At 36.5% G+C, this 20,062-nt stretch overlaps 1 protein-coding gene across 1 annotated transcript in view; it reads left to right on the forward strand.

Annotated features, from left to right (window-relative positions):
- The window catches only part of LOC130048670 (peroxidasin-like), a 416,263-nt gene extending 396,437 nt beyond the window's left edge, over window positions 1–19,826 (forward strand). Inside the window, exon 10 of the mRNA XM_056145683.1 lies at window positions 19,775–19,826. Coding sequence (XP_056001658.1) covers window positions 19,775–19,800 — 26 coding nt within the window. The 3' untranslated portion in view covers window positions 19,801–19,826. The remainder of the gene's footprint in view (window positions 1–19,774) is intronic.
- The last annotated feature ends 236 nt before the right edge of the window (window positions 19,827–20,062 follow it).

Consider the following 20,062-nt stretch of genomic DNA (forward strand, 5'->3'; position numbering starts at 1 on the left):
GTTTATTATTAGGGCTTTCCACCTTTCTGTGGAAAGACCTTTTGTTATTGTTCTGTTTATTATTATTATTATTATTATTATTATTATTTGTCTTCTTTTCTTTCCGCTGCGAGAAGCTCTTGACGTTTTAAGACTTATCGAAAAACAATTTAGACCATCATATTTGACATCTCGAAACATGCTCAGATCTCACCCTGCGTATTTGATCTTTGACCCCTAACGAACTTATGGGACTTTACGCAAAAAACCCTTGTTATCGGTTCACCTCGAAAACCGTAAATGATAAGAGCATGAAACTTTCACTAAATTCTTAAGTCGATCAAGCTGAAGCGTAGTAGTGTTTACTTTTAAGTTTTCGGTGATCCCTAAAGGGAGTTAATGGTTTTACGGAAAAATTCAAAACTCCTAAAATATAAGTCGTAGAAAGACGGAACCAACTGGAATGGAATACTTGACCTTTCACCTTGAAAATCAGGTCAAGGTCAAAGGTCAAGGTCATCTGGAAACTTTAAAAAATAAGCACTTTTCATACAGTTAAAAGCATTGAAAGTACAGAAAAAGTGTTGTATGCACAAGTAGTCACAAACCAACTTATTCCAACGCATTGCATTACAACTCTGAACTTTGACCTTTCTTGAATTTACAGCGACTTGCGTAAAAACCATTGTTATCACTACAGTATGGAAACCGTAAATGGTAGGAACACGAAATGTTCACTAAACTTATTGCCTGATCAATTGTAAAAGATGACTTCCTGTTTTTGATGGTTTCTCGATCCGTAACGGGAATTAATGCCCTTAAAAATTTTAAATTTAGCGTAAAAATTTACAACTCCTAAAGTATTTGTTGTAGGAAGACAGGACCAACTGAAGTGACATCCCTGACCTTTGACCTTGAAAATTAGGTCAAGGTCAAAGTCATCTAGAAACTTTGAAAATAAGCAATTTTTATACCGTCTAAAGCATATAAAGTACACATTTTTTTGTATTCAAAGACATTGTTTGAATGTCTGAAAAGGTGGGAAGACCTCTAATTGTTCGCGAACAATTAGGATTACTAGTTAGGGCTTTCCACCTTTCAGTGGAAAGTCCTATTGTTATTGTTCTGTTTATTAGGGCTTTACACCTTTCAGTGGAAAGTCCTATTGTTATTGTTCTGTTGTTTATTATTATTATTATTATTATTATTATTATTATTATTTTCCTGCCGTCAAAAAAAATCTTCGTCTTAAGACTTATCGAAAAACTTTATAGTCCATCATATAGTACTTCTTGAGAAACGAATACAGTTCACCCTGCGTAATTGAACTTTGACCCCTTACGGAGTTATTTGACCTTTCGCAGAAATCATTGTTAGCACTTCTACTTTGTAACCGTAAATGATAGGAGGATGAAACCTTTTCTAAAACATAGAGGGTAATTAGTAGAAGCGAAGAATTTCAAATGAAGGGATTCGGTGTCCCCTAAAGGGAGTTAATGCCCCCTCATGTTTTGCGATTTGTCCCCTACAAATTGACGACTCCTAAAGTCTTCGTCGTAGAGAGACGGAACCCACTGGGACGGGTTGGGTGACCTTGACCTTGAAAAAGTAGGTCAAGTTCAAAGGTCAAGGTCATCCAGAATGGCCAGAAAATGGCACTTTTTATACGCTCTTTCACGCTTCAGATAGCATCGAAATATCACATGGGTCAGCAAGGAATTTTGGACCAGTCTCGGCATCACGAATGTCAACTCTGAACTTTGACCACTCTGCGAATGGCGGCGACTTAACGTCGAAAACCCCGTTATCGCTACTCTCACTAGACCGCAAGTCATGGAGAGGCGAGACCTTCGCCGACGAATTCCAGATGAAACGCTCTCGCACAGAAAAGTTGACCGAGGGAAACCGAGAACCCCGAAGCACGGTTCTCGCCCCCGAAAGTCTCCGACGTCGTCGTTCGAGCCCACAACTTCTTCACGGATGTAGATAGGGATGCGGGACCACTTAAACGAAGCCCCGTGACCTCTCTGACCTTCAAAATGAGGTCAAGGTCAAAGGTCAAGGTCACACTTCCCCCCCATGTGTTTTTGATGTTTGACCTTGAAAGTGGGTCAAGGTCAAAGGTCAAGGTCACGCATCCAGGGGCCAGTCTCCACGAGTAAGGCCAACCCACCCATCACGCCTGTCGTCCCCAAGGAAGAAACCCCCCACCCTTCAAGTGATCTGTCTGTCATCAGCTGTTTATAATACACTATTTTGACCGGTTTCATGCCCAACAACAGGATTTTTGAGGTTTGACCTTGAAAGCGGGTCAAGGTCAAAGGTCAAGGTCACGCATCCAGGGGCCAGTCTCCACGAGTAAGGCCAACCCACCCATCACGCCTGTCGTCCCCAAGGAAGAAATCCCACACCCTTCAAGTGATCTGATTGTGATCAGCTGTTTCAATACACTATTTTGACCGGTCTCATGCCATGCAACAATTACAGGATTCTAGCTAATCTGACCTACACTTACACATCTGACCTACACCCACTTCTTCCATTTCTTGACTGTCTTGTCAATCAAACATGAATTCCATTTACATTCATGAAAAGACATAGGCCAGATTCAATTGTCTGCCTGCATCAACATAAAGACTAAGTTTTTTTTTTTTTATAATGATGATGCAACTTTACTTGACAGTTGAACTCATTGACATTCCATCCCGACTGTCATTGTAAACAAATAAACACTTACCTGCAGGATCAGATGGGATGCAGTACTCCTATTCTCCGTTCAGATATCCTACATGCACTCAGACACTTTCTAATTCACCGGCCGCCATTTTGGTTGTTTGTTGTCAAAGCCTATCAATCCGTATATGCATGCCTCCTTGGGTGAAATGACTGAAAGACATTGTCTCCGTGAATTAGAACACATAGGATAAGCCATTACAAACTGTATATTCAATTCCACAATCCACAACACACACGGTCAAATCCAGTGCATCTTCACAACATCTGACAACATGAGGCTTGTATAGACTCCCAGCATGCATCAGCAGTTACTACAATCTAGGAAAATGGCACATCCGGTTTCTTTGCACCTCCAAATATCACATCTAACAGGTCTAAAGTCACCCCAAACACCTGCACAAGTCCCATTACACTTTTACCTGATATGTGCATATGTGCTGGCTACCCAACACCCACACCCCTTTTCTCCCTCAAATTTGACGGGTACTTAATGCGAAACCAAGCATTGAACACACCTCAACACTCAAATTTAGGCGGCAAATTTGAATTTCTTTTCTAGCCAAATCAATTTTTTTTTTTTTTTTGGGGTGAGGGTGGGATGGGGTGGGGGGGGGGGGGGGCTTTTAGCATTTCAACACTACTGAAAAACCGCTAGAAGGTGGGAAGCGCTCTAATTGTTCGCGAACAATTAGGATCACTAGTTATTATTATTATTATTAGGGCTTTCCACCTTTCTGTGGAAAGTCCTATTGTTATTGTTCTGTTTATTATTATTTTCCTGCCGTCAAAAAAAATTTTCGTCTTAAGACTTATCGAAAAACTTTATAGTCCATCATATAGTACTTCTTGAGAAACGAATACAGTTCACCCTGCGTAATTGAACTTTGACCCCTTACGGAGTTATTTGACCTTTCGCAGAAATCATTGTTAGCACTTCTACTTTGTAACCGTAAATGATAGGAGGATGAAACCTTTTCTAAAACATAGAGGGTAATTAGTAGAAGCGAAGAATTTAAAATGAAGGGATTCGGTGTCCCCTAAGGGGAGTTAATGCCTCTTTATGTTTTCCAATTTATTCGTAAAATATGTCGAGCTTGAGAACAGTTTGTCGTAGAGACATGGGACCAACTGGAATAGGATCGGTGACATTTGACCTTGAAAACTAGGTCAAGGTCAAAGGTCAAGGTCATCAGAAAAGAGGAAAAAATAGCACTTTTTATACTCCCTTTCCTGCTTAAGATAGCCTTGAAATATTATATGGGTAAGTATTGACTTCTTGATTGATTTTGATAGTATGCATTACAACTTTGAACTTTGACCCTTCTGTGAATTTCGGAGACTCGCGTCGAAAACCTTGTTATCGCTACTCCTACTTAACGGAAAGTCATACAGACACGAAACCTTCGCTAATGAATTCACAGTAAAACCCTCTTGCAAAGAAAAAATAATCAAAGGAATACGAAAACCCTTAGGCATAGTTATTGCCCCTGAAAGTCTCCACTATCATTATCTAAGCCTATAACTTTAATATTAATATAGATAGAGACATGGGACCACTTGCTTGAAGATCGATTGCCTTTGACCTTCAAAATGAGGTCAAGGTCGAAGGTCAAGGTCATAATCAAAATTTTTTTTTTCCATTTTAAAGGTCTTTCAAAGGATTTTTAGCATTGAGAAGCTAACCGAAAGTAATCGAAAACCTCTAGACAAATTATTGCCCCTGAATGTCTTGATTAACATTTTTAACCTTATAGCTTTTATATTAATATAGATAGAGACATGGAATCACTTGCATTAAGAGCGATGACCTTTGACCTTCAAAATGAGGTCAAGGTCAAAGGTCAAGGTCATCGTAAAAATTATTAATTAAATTTTCTAGGTCGTTTTGAGTTTCGTACATAATCTTAAATATTCTTTTTTAAATCATTGTAGGTGGAAAGCCCTCTAATTGTTCGCGAACAATTAGGACTACTAGTTATTATTATTATTATTATTATTTTCCTGCCGTCAAAAAAAATCTTCGTCTTAAGACTTATCGAAAAACTTTATAGTCCATCATATAGTACTTCTTGAGAAACGAATACAGTTCACCCTGCGTAATTGAACTTTGACCCCTTACGGAGTTATTTGACCTTTCGCAGAAATCATTGTTAGCACTTCTACTTTGTAACCGTAAATGATAGGAGGATGAAACCTTTTCTAAAACATAGAGGGTAATTAGTAGAAGCGAAGACTTTCAAATGAAGGGATTCGGTGTCCCCTAAAGGGAGTTAATGCCTCTTTATGTTTTGCGATATATTCGTAAAACATGTCGAGCTTGAGCACGGTTTGTCGTAGAGACATGGGACCAACTGGAATAGGATCGGTGACATTTGACCTTGAAAATTAGGTCAAGGTCAAAAGTCAAGGTCATCAGAAAAGAGGAAAAAATAGCACTTTTTATACTCTTTTTCCTGCTTAAGATAGCGTTGAAATATTTGATGGGTAAGTATTGACTTCTTGATTGGTTTTGATAGTATGCATTACAACTTTGAACTTTGACCCTTCTGTGAATTTCGGAGACTCGCGTCGAAAACCTTGTTATCGCTACTCCTACTTAACGGAAAGTCATAGAGACACGAAACCTTCGCTAATGAATTCACAGTAAAACCCTCTTGCAAAGAAAAAATAATCAAAGGGATACGAAAACCCTTAAGCATAGTTATTGCCCCTGAAAGTCTCCAATATCATTATCTAAGCCTATAACTTTTATATTAATATAGATAGAGACATGAGACCACTTGCATTAAGACCGATGACCTTTGACCTTCAAAATGAGGTCAATGTCATAGGTCAAGGTCATCATCAAAATTATTTTTTTTTCCATTTTCAAGGTCTTTAAAAGTATTTTTATCATTGATAAGTTAACCGAAAGTAACCGAAAACCCATAAACAAATTATTGCCCCTGAATATCTTGATTAACATTTTTTTAAGCTTATAGCTTTTACATTAATATAGATAGAGACATGGGATCACTTGCATTAAGAGCGATGACCTTTGACCTTCAAAATGAGGTGAAGGTCAAAGGTCAAGGTCATCGTGAAAATTATTAATTAAATTTTCTTGGTCATTTTGAGTTTCGTACATCATCTTAAATATTCTTAAATGTCTTTTTTAAAATCATTGCAGGTGGAAAGCCCTCTAATTGTTTGCGAACAATTAGGATCACTAGTTATTATTATTATTATTATTATTATTTTCCTGCCGTCAAAAAAAATTTTCGTCTTAAGACTTATCGAAAAACTTTATAGTCCATCATATAGTACTTCTTGAGAAACGAATACAGCTCATCCTGCGTAATTGAACTTTGACCCCTTACGGAGTTATTTGACCTTTCGCAGAAATCATTGTTAGCACTTCTATTTTGTAACCGTAACTGATAGGAGGATGAAACCTTTTCTAAAACATAGAGGGTAATTAGTAGAAGCGAAGAATTTAAAATGAAGGGATTCGGTGTCCCTTAAGGGGAGTTAATGCCTCTTTATGTTTTGTGATTTATTCGTAAAACATGTCGAGCTTGAGCACGGTTTGTCGTAGAAAGATGAGACCAACTGGAATAGGAAAAAATAGCACTTTTTATACTCTCTTTCCTGCTTAAGATAGCGTTGAAATATTATATGGGTAAGTATTGACTTCATGATTGGTTTTGATAGTATGCATTACAACTTTGAACTCTGACCCTTCTGTGAATTTCGGAGACTCGCGTCGAAAACCTTGTTATCGCTACTCTTACTTAACGGAAAGTCATAGAGACACGAAACCTTCGCTAATGAATTCACAGTAAAACCCTCTTGCAAAGAAAAAATAATCAAAGGGATACAAAAACCCTTAAGCATAGTTATTGCCCCTGAAAGTCTCCAATATCATTATCTAAGCCTATAACTTTTAGATTAATATAGATAGAGACATGGGACCACTTGCATTAAGACCGATGACCTTTGACCTTCAAAATGAGGTCAAGGTCAAAGGTCAATATCATCGTGAAAATTACTAATGAAATTTTCTTGGTTATTTTGAGTTTTGTACATCATCTTAAATATTCTTAAATATCTTTTTTTAAATCATTGTAGGTGGAAAGACTTCTAATTATTCGCGAACAATTAGGATCACTAGTTATTATTATTTTCCTGCCGTCAAAAAAAATTTTCGTCTTAAGACTTATTGAAAAACTTTATAATCCATCATATAGTACTTCTTGAGAAACGAATACAGTTCACCCTGCGTAATTGAACTTTGACCCCTTACGGAGTTATTTGACCTTTTAGCAGAATTAATTGTTAGCGCTTCTACTTTGTAACCGTAAACGATAGGAGGATGAAACCTTTTCTAAAACATAGAGGGTAATTAGTAGAAGCGAATAATTTAAAATGAAGGGATTCGGTGTCCCCTAAAGGGAGTTAATGCCTCTTTATGTTTTGCGATTTATTCGTAAAACATGTCGAGCTTGAGCACGGATTGTCGTAGAGACATGGGACCAACTGGAATAGGATCGGTGACCTTTGACCTTGAAAATTAGGTCAAGGTCAAAGGTCAAGGTCATCAGAAAAGAGGAAAAAATAGCACTTTTTATACTGTCTTTCCTGCTTAAGATAGCGTTGAAGTATTATATGGGTAAGTATTGACTTCTTGATTGGTTTTGATAGTATGCATTACAACTTTGAACTTTGACCCTTCTGTGAATTTCGGAGACTCGCGTCGAAAACCTTGTTATCGCAACTCCTACTTAACGGAAAGTCAGAGAGACACGAAACCTTCGCTAATGAATTCACAGTATAACCCTCTTGCAAAGAAAAAATATTCAAAGGGATACGAAAACCCTTAAGCATAGTTATTGCCCCTGAAAGGCTCCAATATCATTATCTTAGCCTATAACTTTTAGATTAATATAGATAGAGACATGGGACCACTTGCATCAAGACCGATGACCTTTGACCTTCAAAATGAGGTCAAGGTCAAAGGTCAAGGTCATCATCAAAATTATTTTTTTTTCCATTTTCAAGGTCTTTCAAAGTATTTTTAGCATTGATAAGCAAACCGAAAGTAATCGAAAACCTCTAAACAAATTGATGCCCCTGAATGTCTTGATTAACATTTTTAAGCTTATAGCTTTTACATTAATATAGATAGAGACATGGGATCACTTGCATTAACACCGATGACCTTTGACCTTCAAAATGAGGTCAAGGTCAAAGGTCAAAGTCATCGTGAAAATGATTAATTAAATTTTCTTGGTCATTATGAGTTTCGTACATCATCTTAAATATTCTTAAATATCTTTTTTTAAACCATTGTAGGTGGAAATCCCTCTAATTGTTCGCTAACAATTAGGATTACTAGTTATTATTATTAGGATTTTCCACCTTTCTGTGGAAAGACCTTTTGTTATTGTTCTGTTATTATTATTATGTCTCCGAACACAAAGTGTCGGAGACATATTGTTTTTGCTCCGTTTCTTATTATTCTTATTTTCTTCTTCTTCTTCTTCTTCTTCTTCTTCTTTTTATTCCTCTTCTTTCCAGAGAAATTTGTCCGCTCGATTTTATGAAAGTCTTTCGACAGATCCACTTCAAACTTTGTGAGCTGATAGGGGGTCATGAGGAGGGGTGCAATCAACTTTCTAAATTTTCAAAATGACCGCCGTTTCAAGATGGCGGCCAAAAAACGTCAAAAATTCAAGGTTGTCGAATTTTAACCAAATTCTATTTCTAGGGTAATTTAGTGACAACAAGTCCATTTCCACCATCAAAATGTTTTTTTGAGCCGCCATTTTCAAAATGGCTGCCATATACTGAAATATTTGAAAGTGTTAAAATCTGTACAACATTTGGGTTCTGGGGTAAATTGGGTATCCACAATTCATTTCTAGCATCAGTATTTCCTTCCAATCAATTTTCAAATGTTTCAAAATGGCCGCCATTAAAGAAAATGGCGGACAAAAATCAAGTCCCTCGGATTTCAACCAACTTTAGTTTTTAGGGTTTTTGGAGAATCCTGAGTGCATATCTGGCATCAAAAAGCATTTCTGACATAGGGAGGTGTTCGGAGACATTTGTGTTGGCATCCCAACACAGTTATAGCTCGTTATTATTAGGTCTTTCCACCTTTCTGTGGAAAGACCTTTTGTTATTGTTCTGTTTATTATTATTATTATTATTATTATTCTTATTATTATTATTATTATTTGTCTTCTTTTCTTTCCGCCGCGAGAAGCTCTTGACGTTTTAAGACTTATCGAAAAACAATGTAGACCATCATATTTGACATCTCGAAACATGCTCAGATCTCACCCTGCGTATTTGATCGTTGACCCCTAACGAACTTATGGGACTTTACGCAAAAAACCCTTGTTATCAGTTCACCTCGAAAACCGTAAATGATAAGAGCATGAAACTTTCACTAAATTCTTTAGTCAATCAAGCTGAAGCGTTGTAGTGTTTACTTTTAAGTTTTCCGTGATCCCTAAAGGGAGTTAATGGCCCTGAAAGTTTACGATTTTTACGGAAAAATTCAAAACTCCTAAAATATAAGTCGTAGAAAGACGGAACCAACTGGAATAGAATACTTGACCTTTGACCTTGAAAATCAGGTCAAGGTCAAAGGTCAAGGTCATCTGGAAACTTTAAAAATAAGCACTTTTCATACAGTCTAAAGCATAGAAAGTACAGATAAAGTGTTTATGCACAAGTAGTCACAAACCAACTTATTCCAACGCACTGCATTACGACTCTGAACTTTGACCTTTCTTGAATTTACAGCGACTTGCGTAAAAACCATTGTTATCACTACAGTATGGAAACTGTAAATGGTACGAACACGAAATCTTCACTAAACTTATTGCCTGATCAATTGTAAAAGATGACTTTCTGTTTTTTATGGTTTCTCGATCCGTAACGGGAATTAATGCCCTTGAAAGTTTTCGATTTCGCGTAGAAATTTACAACTCCTAAAGTATTTGTCGTAGGAAGACAGAACCAACTGAAGTGACATCCCTGACCTTTGACCTTGAAAATTAGGTCAAGGTCAAAGGTCAAGGTCATCTAGAAACTTTGAAAATAAGCAATTTTCACACCGTCTAAAGCATATAAAGTACAGATAAGGTATACTATGCACAAGTAGTCAAGAACCAACTTAAGTCAACGCATATCATTACCATTCTGAACTTTGACCTTTGTTCGATTTACAGCGACTTGCGTAAAAACCATTGTTATCACTACAGTATGGAAACCGTAAATGGTACGAACACGAAATGTTCACTAAACTTATTGCCTGATCAATTGTAAAAGATGACTTCCGTTTTTGATGGTTTCTCGATCCGTAACGGGAATTAATGCCCTTGAAAGTTTTCGATTTCGCGTAGAAATTTACAACTCCTAAAGTATTTGCCGTAGGAAGACAGGACCAACTAAAGTGACATCCCTGACCTTTGACCTTGAAAATTAGGTCAAGGTCAAAGGTCAAGGTCATTTAGAAACTTTGAAAATAAGCAATTTTCACACCGTCTAAAGCATATAAAGTGCAGATTAGGTATAATATGCACAATATGTCAAGAAGCAACTTAAGTCAATGCATTGCATTACGACTCTGAACTTTGACCTTTCTTCGATTTACAGCGACTTGCGTAAAAACCATTGTTATCACTACAGTATTGAAACCGTAAATGGGACGAACACGAAATGTTCAATAAACTTATTGCCTGATCAATTGTAAAAGATGACTTCCTGTTTTTGATGATTCGTTGATCCCTAACGGGAATTAATGCCCTTAAAAATTTTAAATTTAGCGTAGAAATTTACAACTCCTAAAGTATTTGTTGTAGGAAGACAGGACCAACTGAAGTGACATCCCTGACCTTTGACCTTGAAAATTAGGTCAAGGTCAAAGTCATCTAGAAACTTTGAAAATAAGCAATTTTTATACCGTCTAAAGCATATAAAGTACACATTTTTTTGTATTCAGAGACATTCTTTGAATGTCTGAAAAGGTGGAAAGACCTCTAATTGTTCGCGAACAATTAGGATTACTAGTTATTATTATTATTATTTGTCTTCTTTTCTTTCCGCCACGAGAAGCTCTTGACGTTTTAAGACTTATCGAAAAACAATGTAGACCATCATATTTGACATCTCGAAACATGCTCAGATCTCACCCTGCGTATTTGATCTTTGACCCCTAACGAACTTATGAGACTTTACGCAAAAAAACCCTTGTTATCGGTTCACCTCGAAAACCGTAAATGTTAAGAGCATGAAACTTTCACTAAATTCTTTAGTCTATCAAGCTGAAGCGTTGTAGTGTTTACTTTTAAGTTTTCGGTGATCCCTAAAGGGAGTTAATGGCCCCGAAAGTTTACGATTTTTACAGAAAAATTCAAAATTCCTAAAATATAAGTCGTAGAAAGACGGAACCAACTGGAATGGAATACTTGACCTTTGACCTTGAAAATCAGGTCATCTGGAAACTTTAAAAATAAGCACTTTTCATACAGTCTAAAGCATAGAAAGTACAGATAAAGTGTTATATGCGCAAGTAGTCACAAACCAACTTATTCCAACGCATTGCGTTACGACTCTGAACTTTGATCTTTCTTCGATTTACAGCGACTTGCGTAAAAACCATTGTTATCACTACAGTATGGAAACCGTAAATGGTACGAACACGAAATGTTCACTAAACTTATTGCCTGATCAAAATTGTAAAAGATGACTACCTGTTTTTGATGGTTTCTCGATCCGTAACGGGAATTAATGCCCTTGAAAGTTTTCGATTTCGCGTAGAAATTTACAACTCCTAAAGTATTTGTCGTAGGAAGACAGGACCAACTGAAGTGACATCCCTGACCTTTGACCTTGAAAATCAGGTCAAGGTCAAAGGTCAAGGTCATCTAGAAACTTTGAAAATAAGCAATTTTCACACCGTCTAAAGCATATAAAGTGCAGATTAGGTATAATATGCACAATATGTCAAGAACCAACTTAAGTCAATGCATTGCATTACGACTCTGAACTTTGACCTTTCTTCGATTTACAGCGACTTGCGTAAAAACCATTGTTATCACTACAGTATTGAAACTGTAAATGGGACGAACACGAAATGTTCACTAAACTTATTGCCTGATCAATTGTAAAAGATGACTTCCTGTTTTTGATTATTCGTTGATCCCTAACGGGAATTAATGCCCTTAAAAAATTTTAATTTAGCGTAGAAATTTACAACTCCTAAAGTATTTGTTGTAGGAAGACAGGACCAACTGAAGTGACATCCCTGACCTTTGACCTTGAAAATCAGGTCAAGGTCAAAGGTCAAGGTCATCTAGAAACTTTGAAAATAAGCAATTTTCACACCGTCTAAAGCATATAAAGTGCAGATTAGGTATAATATGCACAATATGTCAAGAAGCAACTTAAGTCAATGCATTGCATTACGACTCTGAACTTTGACCTTTCTTCGATTCACAGCGACTTGCGTAAAAACCATTGTTATCACTACAGTATGGAAACTGTAAATGGGACGAACACGAAATGTTCACTAAACTTATTGCCTGATCAATTGTAAAAGATGACTTCCTGTTTTTGATGATTCGTTGATCCCTAACGGGAATTAATGCCCTTAAAATTTTTTAATTTAGCGTAGAAATTTACAACTCCTAAAGTATTTGTTGTAGGAAGACAGGACCAACTGAAGTGACATCCCTGACCTTTGACCTTGAAAATTAGGTCAAGGTCAAAGGTCAAGGTCATCTAGAAACTTTGAAAATAAGCAATTTTTATACCGTCTAAAGCATATAAAGTACACATTTTTTTTGTATTCAGAGACATTGTTTGAATGTCTGAAAAGGTGGAAAGACCTCTAATTGTTCGCGAACAATTAGGATTACTAGTTATTATTAGGGCTTTCCACCTTTCTGTGGAAAGTTCTATTGATGTTGTTCTGTTTATTATTAGGGCTTTCCACCTTTCTGTGGAAAGACCTTTTGTTATTGTTCTGTTTATTATTATTATTATTATACTTATTATTATTTGTCTTCTTTTCTTTCCGCCGCGAGAAGCTCTTGACGTTTTAAGACTTATCGAAAAACAATGTAGACCATCATATTTGACATCTCGAAACATGCTCAGATCTCACACTGCGTATTTGATCTTTGACCCCTAACGAACTTATGGGACTTTACGCAAAAAAACCCTTGTTATCGGTTCACCTCGAAAACCGTAAATGATAAGAGCATGAAACTTTCACTAAATTGTTTAGTCTATCAAGCTGAAACGTTGTAATGTTTACTTTTAAGTTTTCGGTGATCCCTAAAGGGAGTTAATGGCCCTGAAAGTTTACGATTTTTACGGAAAAATTCAAAATTCCTAAAATATAAGTCGTAGAAAGACGAAACCAACTGGAATGGAATACTTGACCTTTGACCTTGAAAATCAGGTCAAGGTCAAAGGTCAAGGTCATCCCCAAAGACCAAAAAATGGCACTTTTTATACTCTCTTTCCCGCTTCAGATAGCAGTGAAATACCACATGGGTCAGCATGGAATTCTGGACGGGTCTCCGTATCGTGAATGACAATTCTCAATTTGGACCCCTCTGCGAACTGTGGCGACGCGCGTTGAAAACCTTGTTATCGCTACTCCTCCAGAACCGAAAGTCGTAGAGACACGAAACTTTCGCTGAGGAGTTCCCAGTGAAACTCCCTTGCAGTGAGAAGTCAACCGAAGGGCACCGGAACCCCTTGAGCAGAGTTATTGCCCCTGCAAATCTCCGATATCGTTATTTCAGCTTCTAACTTGGACAGGAATAGACCTAGAGACACGGGAGCACTTGTCAGAAGACCGATGACCTTGACCTTCAAAAGGAGGTCAAGGTCAAAGGTCAAGGTCACACACCTCCCGGTGCGAGTCCGTGGTGGTCCACAATACAACACAACAGGACTTGCGGTCTCTCGGCACGTCCTCCTAAAAGCACACTAGATCCCTGCACATTGACGCCTGTCCTACGTTCAAACACACAGAAGAACAACAAGAAAACCCTTAAAATTCCTTTATTTATTGTCTTTGGATGTTACGATCTTTAAACAATGGCTTTCGTGGCCCTAAACAGTTTATAATTCACTTGGACTTGTTTGTTATTAAGCAAGTCAGTCTGGTGTAGTGGTAGAGAGTCTGTCGCCATGATGGAAGTTAAGCAACATTCATTGTGACGAGTAGTTGGATGGGTGACCGTCGGAACTGTTTTTTTTTTTTTTTTTTTTTTTTTTTTTTTTTTTTTTTTTTTTTTTTTTTTTTTTTTTGTGCTTTTTTTATATATATATAAAGGATTTAGGCGTTGTCCGGTTAGGTGATAAAAGAAGTGAAGAAGTATAGAAGTTGAAAATGATTTGAAAATTAATTTTCAAGAAAAAGCACTGAAAAGGTGGAAAGTCCTCTAATTGTTCGCGAACAATTAGGATTACTAGTGTTCTACCCAACTGCCACCTTGCACTGTTTTATGCCTAAGCGAATGCGAAAATTGAATTGAACATGAAATTGATGCTTAAAACAATCAATTTGGGTTAAGTCGTAATGTTTGTAACACTTCGTTTGTGGAAAAAATAAATCGCAACTTCATTCAATGCGAAAAAGGGAATGCGACATGTTGCACGTACTTTTTGGTCTTTATTGGGGTCGAAAGTGTGTCGCGGTGGTATTTTTTACTGTATGATCATTTGTTTCTCTATATTGGACCATTATCAAGCTGATTTACCCAAACAAACCCTGTTTTCTCCAAGAAATAAGGGATAATGTATTACGTCTTAACTATTGCCAATATCGAACTCTCCGTACGTGCGACGACTCCACATTTCCTGGTAGACTGACCGAGGGAATCGAACCCACCCCTTTTTCCATCCGAGAACGGAAAACGTGCACCTTTACACCTGGTCAGTTGCAAATCTTGAAATGTAGAAATCAACAGTATACGAGAATTCTGAATGGACTCGACCGCGCATTTTGGACGTTAAATCATCAAGGATTCCCATTCTGACCTAGGATTGACAAACGTATTCAATACGTGGCACTTTCGTCTCAATTATTAGGGCTTTCCACCTTCCTGTGGAAAGTCCTATTGATATTGTTCTGTTTTTTATTAGGGCTTTCCACCATTCTGTGGAAAGTCCTATTGATATTGTTCTGTTTATTATTATTTTCTTCCTTCTTTTCTTTCCGCCAAAAAATAATTTGACATCTTTAGACTTATTGAAAAGTTTTATAGCCCATCATATTCAACTTCTCGAAACATGATCACATGTGACCCTGCGTAATTGACCTTAGACCTTTTACGGAGTTATTGGACTTTACGTAAAAATCCTTGTTATCGCTACTCCTCTTTAATCGTAAAAGATAGGAGCATCAAACCTTTGCTGAAACATAGAAGAGCCTTAGATGGATTCATATGGGCATTAATCAAAAGGATTCGAAGACCCCTCAGGGGAGTTATTGCCCCTTAGGTTTTACGATTTATTGGTAAATAATGTCCAACATGAGAACAGTTTATCATAGAGACACGGGACCAACTGGAATGGGATCGCTGTCCTTTGACCTTGAAAATTAGGTCAAAGGTCAAGGTCACCCCAAAAGGCCAGAAAATAACACTTTTTATACCGTATTTCCTGCTTAAGATAGCATTGAAATATTATATCGGTAACTATTGACTTCATGATTGGTTCAGATACTATGCATGATAACTTTGAACTTTGACCCTTTCGTGAATTTCGGAGACTCGTATTGAAAAGCTTGTTATCGCTACTCCTACTAAAGCGAAAGTCATAGAGACATGAAACCTTCGCTAATGACTTCAAAGTAAAAGCCCCTTGCACTGAGAAATTAATGGAAGGGATACAAAAACCCTTAAGCATAGTTATTGCCCCTGAAAGTCTCCAATATCATTATCTAAGCCTATAACTATTATATTAATTTAGTTAGAGACATGGGATCACTTGCATTAAGACCGATGACCTTTGACCTTCAAAATGAGGTCAAGGTCAAAGGTCAAGGTCATCATCAAAATTATTTTTTTTCCATTTTCAAGGTCTTTCAACGTATTTTTAACATTGAAAAGCTAACCGAAAGTAACCGAAAACCCCTGAACAAATTAGTGCCCCTAAATATCTTGATTAACATGTTTTAAGCTTATAGCTTTTACATTATTAATATAGATAAAGACATGGGATCACTTGCATAAGACTGATGACCTTTGACCTTCAAAATGAGGTCAAGGTCAAAGGTCAAGGTCACCATAAAAATTATTATTTTTTATTTTCAAAGTCTTTTAAATATTCTTAAATATCTCTTTTTCAATCATTGTAGGTGGAAAGCCCTCTAATTGTTCGCGAACAATTAGGATTACTAGTTATTATTATTTTCTTCCTTCTTTTCTTTCCGCCAAAACATAATTTGACATCTTTAGACTTATCGAAAAGTTTTATAGCCCATCATATTCAACTTTTCGAAACATGATCACATCTGACCCTGCGTAATTGACCTTTGACCTTTTACGGAGTTATTGGACTTTACGTAAAAATCCTTGTTATCGCTACTCCTCTTTAATCGTAAAAGATAGGAGCATCAAACCTTTGCTGAAACATAGAAGAAACTTAGATGGATTCATATGGGCATTAATCAAAAGGATTCGAAGACCCCTCAGGGGAGTTATTGCCCCTTAGGTTTTACGATTTATTCGTAAATAATGTCCAACATGAGAACGGTTTATCGTAGAGACACGGGACCAACTGGAATGGGATCGTTGACGTTTAACCTTGAAAATTAGGTCAAGGTCACCCCAAAAGGCCAGAAAATAACACTTTTTATACCCTTTTTCCTGCTTAAGATAGCATTGAAATATTATATCGGTAAGTATTGACTTCATGATTGGTTCAGATATTATGCATGATAACTTTGAACTTTGACCCTTTCATGAATTTCGGAGACTCGCATTGAAAAGCTTGTTATCGCTACTCCTACTAAAGCGAAAGTCATAGAGACATGAAACCTTCGCTAATGACTTCAGAGTAAAAGCCCCTTGCACTGAGAAATTAATGGAAGGGATACGAAAACCCTTAAGCATAGTTATTGCCCCTGAAAGTCTCCAATATCATTATCTAAGCCTATAACTTTTATATTAATTTAGTTAGAGACATGGGATCACTTGCATTAAGACCGATGACCTTTGACCTTCAAAATGAGGTCAAGGTCAAAGATCAAGTTCATCATCAATATATTTTTTTTTCTTCCATTTTCAAGGTCTTTCAACGTATTTTTAGCGTTGAGAAGCTAACCGAAAACCCCTGAACAAATTATTGCCCCTGAATGTCTTGATTAACATGTTTTCAGCCTATAGCTTTCACATTATTAATATAGATAAAGACAAGGGATCACTTGCATTGAGACTAATGACCTTTGACCTTCAAAATGAGGTCAAGATCAAAGGTCAAGGTCATCAGAAAAGAGGAAAAAATAGCACTTTTTATAATTATTATTTTTTATTTTCAAAGTCTTTTAAATATTCTTAAATATCTTTTTTTAAATCATTGTAGGTGGAAAGCCCTCTAATTGTTCGCGAACAATTAGGATTACTAGTTATTATTATTATTTTCCTGCCGTCAAAAATTTTTTTCCTCTTAAGACTTATTGAAAAACTTTATAGTCCATCATATAGTACTTCTTGAGAAACGAATACAGTTCACCCTGCGTAATTGAACTTTGACCCCTTACGGAGTTATTTGACCTTTTAGCAGAATTAATTGTTAGCGCTTCTACTTTGTAACCGTAAACGATAGGAGGATGAAACCTTTTCTAAAACATAGAGGGTAATTAGTAGAAGCGAAGAATTTAAAATGAAGGGATTCGGTGTCCCCTAAAGGGAGTTAATGCCTCTTTATGTTTTGCGATTTATTCGTAAAACATGTCAAGCTTGAGCACGGATTGTCGTAGAGACATGGGACCAACTGGAATAGGATCGGTGACCTTTGACCTTGAAAATTAGGTCAAGGTCAAAGGTCAAGGTCATCAGAAAAGAGGAAAAAATAGCACTTTTTATACTGTCTTTCCTGCTTAAGATAGCGTTGAAGTATTATATGGGTAAGTATTGACTTCTTGATTGGTTTTGATAGTATGCATTACAACTTTGAACTTTGACCCTTCTGTGAATTTCGGAGACTCGCGTCGAAAACCTTGTTATCGCTACTCCTACTTAACGGAAAGTCATAGAGACACGAAACCTTCGCTAATGAATTCACAGTAAAACCCTCTTGCAAAGAAAAAATATTCAAAGGGATACGAAAACCCTTAAGCATAGTTATTGCCCCTGAAAGTCTCCAATATCATTATCTTAGCCTATAACTTTTAGATTAATATAGATAGAGACATGGGACCACTTGCATCAAGACCGATGACCTTTTACCTTCAAAATGAGGTCAAGGTCAAATATCAAGGTCATCATCTAAATTAATTTTTTTCCATTTTCAAGGTCTTTCAAAGTATTTTTAGCATTGATAAGCTAACCGAAAGTAACCGAAAACCCATAAATTTTTTTATTGCCCCTGAATGTCTTGATTAACTTTTTTTAAGCTTATACCTTTTACATTAATATAGATAGAGACATGGGATCACTTGCATTAAGACCGATGACCTTTGCCCTTCAAAATGAGGTCAATGTCATCGTGAAAATTATTAATGAAATTTTCTTGGTCATTTTGAATTTCGTACATCATCTTAAATATTCTTAAATATCTTTTTTTTAAATCATTGTAGGTGGAAAGCCCTCTAATTGTTCGCGAACAATTAGGATCACTAGTTTTTATTATTTTTCTTTCATACAAACAAACAAACATTGAAGTCAATACCAATAGCATTTGTTTTGAAACACTCTCTACGTCTGAACACTTTCAAAGAGTACATACATACCGTACACATAAAAAGAACAGATCCAGTTAAGTGGTTACGACGGCGTATTCGTGCCAATTTACTTAGCAGAAAAAATAAAAATAAATCGTTTCTACGATATATTAAATCGTAGAAACGATTTAAAAGGTCGTTTCTATGATTAAGAAAGTCGTTTCTACGATTTAGAAAGTCGTTTCTACGATTTGATAAATCATTTCTACGATTTATTTATATTTTTTCTGCTAGGTAAATTGGCACGAATACGCCGTCGTAAGTGATAGATAGATTTGGTATTTTATTTTGCAATAAACAAATGAAAATATATTGCTTACCATATAGAATAATACAATTAATGAATTTGTTATAAGTGTAGATTGATATAAGATGACATGCTGTGTTAAAGTATGCCATGTTATGATACTTTACGAATCACATTTTCTCCAGACGTGTTTCCAAATATCCATTTAATTAAAAGAGAAAAATGGTATAAGTACATGTAATAAATAAAAGACACTACAGAGTCGTCCACTTCTGCTTCATACTTTTATTGAAAGTAGACATTAACGGCAAACTGACATATCAGCTGTATGATACGCAAGAGAATGTTCTGCGTATAGTCAGTTTTTAAATCGAGGTCAGCTACTGACAAACAAGTTGATGATACAGGGGTTTCAACAGTCTCGATTAAAGTCAGCATTTCGCAAATTCTATGGTCGTTATAACGATCTAGTTCGTCAATACAACCTATCATTAGGGCAAATGCTGTCTGACGTGTTTCACACCGGTTGTTAAACCGTTCTTTGCACAATGATTTTGACTTCGGATAACTCCGTTTACCTGATCAGGATATAGGGCTCACGGAGGATGTGACCGGTCAACAGGGGATGCTTGCTCCTCCTAGGCACCTGATCCCACATCTGATGTGTTCAGGGATCCGTGTTTGCCCGACTATCTATTTTGTATTGCTTATGGGAGTTATGAGATTGATCACTGTTCGTTATTGCTCACTGTTCGTTATCTTCACCTTTCATTCATATGATTAAATTCAGTAGAGAATTATTTTGTACACATTTGCTGCTCTTTCATTGAATTAACATTTGTATTTTTCAGAGCAAAATATACAGGGAGAAAGGTAAATACAACTATTGGAAGGGAAGTGGTGATGTAATGCTTTGATAATTTATTCATAGCTTTGAACATGAATGCAGTTAACATATACTTATTGCTGGAATATTTTCCATTTTTTTCTGAAAAACGTTTTGCATTAAAACTGGCTTCAATTATTACTTATTTAGTCCATATGTAACCGGGTGTAATAATAATAACTCCGGTTTCGTGGGTTTTATCTTTATTGTGGTGATGATTGTTGCATGACCCTGAAAATGAATACAATAACAA

This window comes from Ostrea edulis, chromosome 1 (genome assembly GCF_947568905.1).
Source record: "Ostrea edulis chromosome 1, xbOstEdul1.1, whole genome shotgun sequence".
NCBI lineage: Eukaryota > Metazoa > Mollusca > Bivalvia > Ostreida > Ostreidae > Ostrea > Ostrea edulis.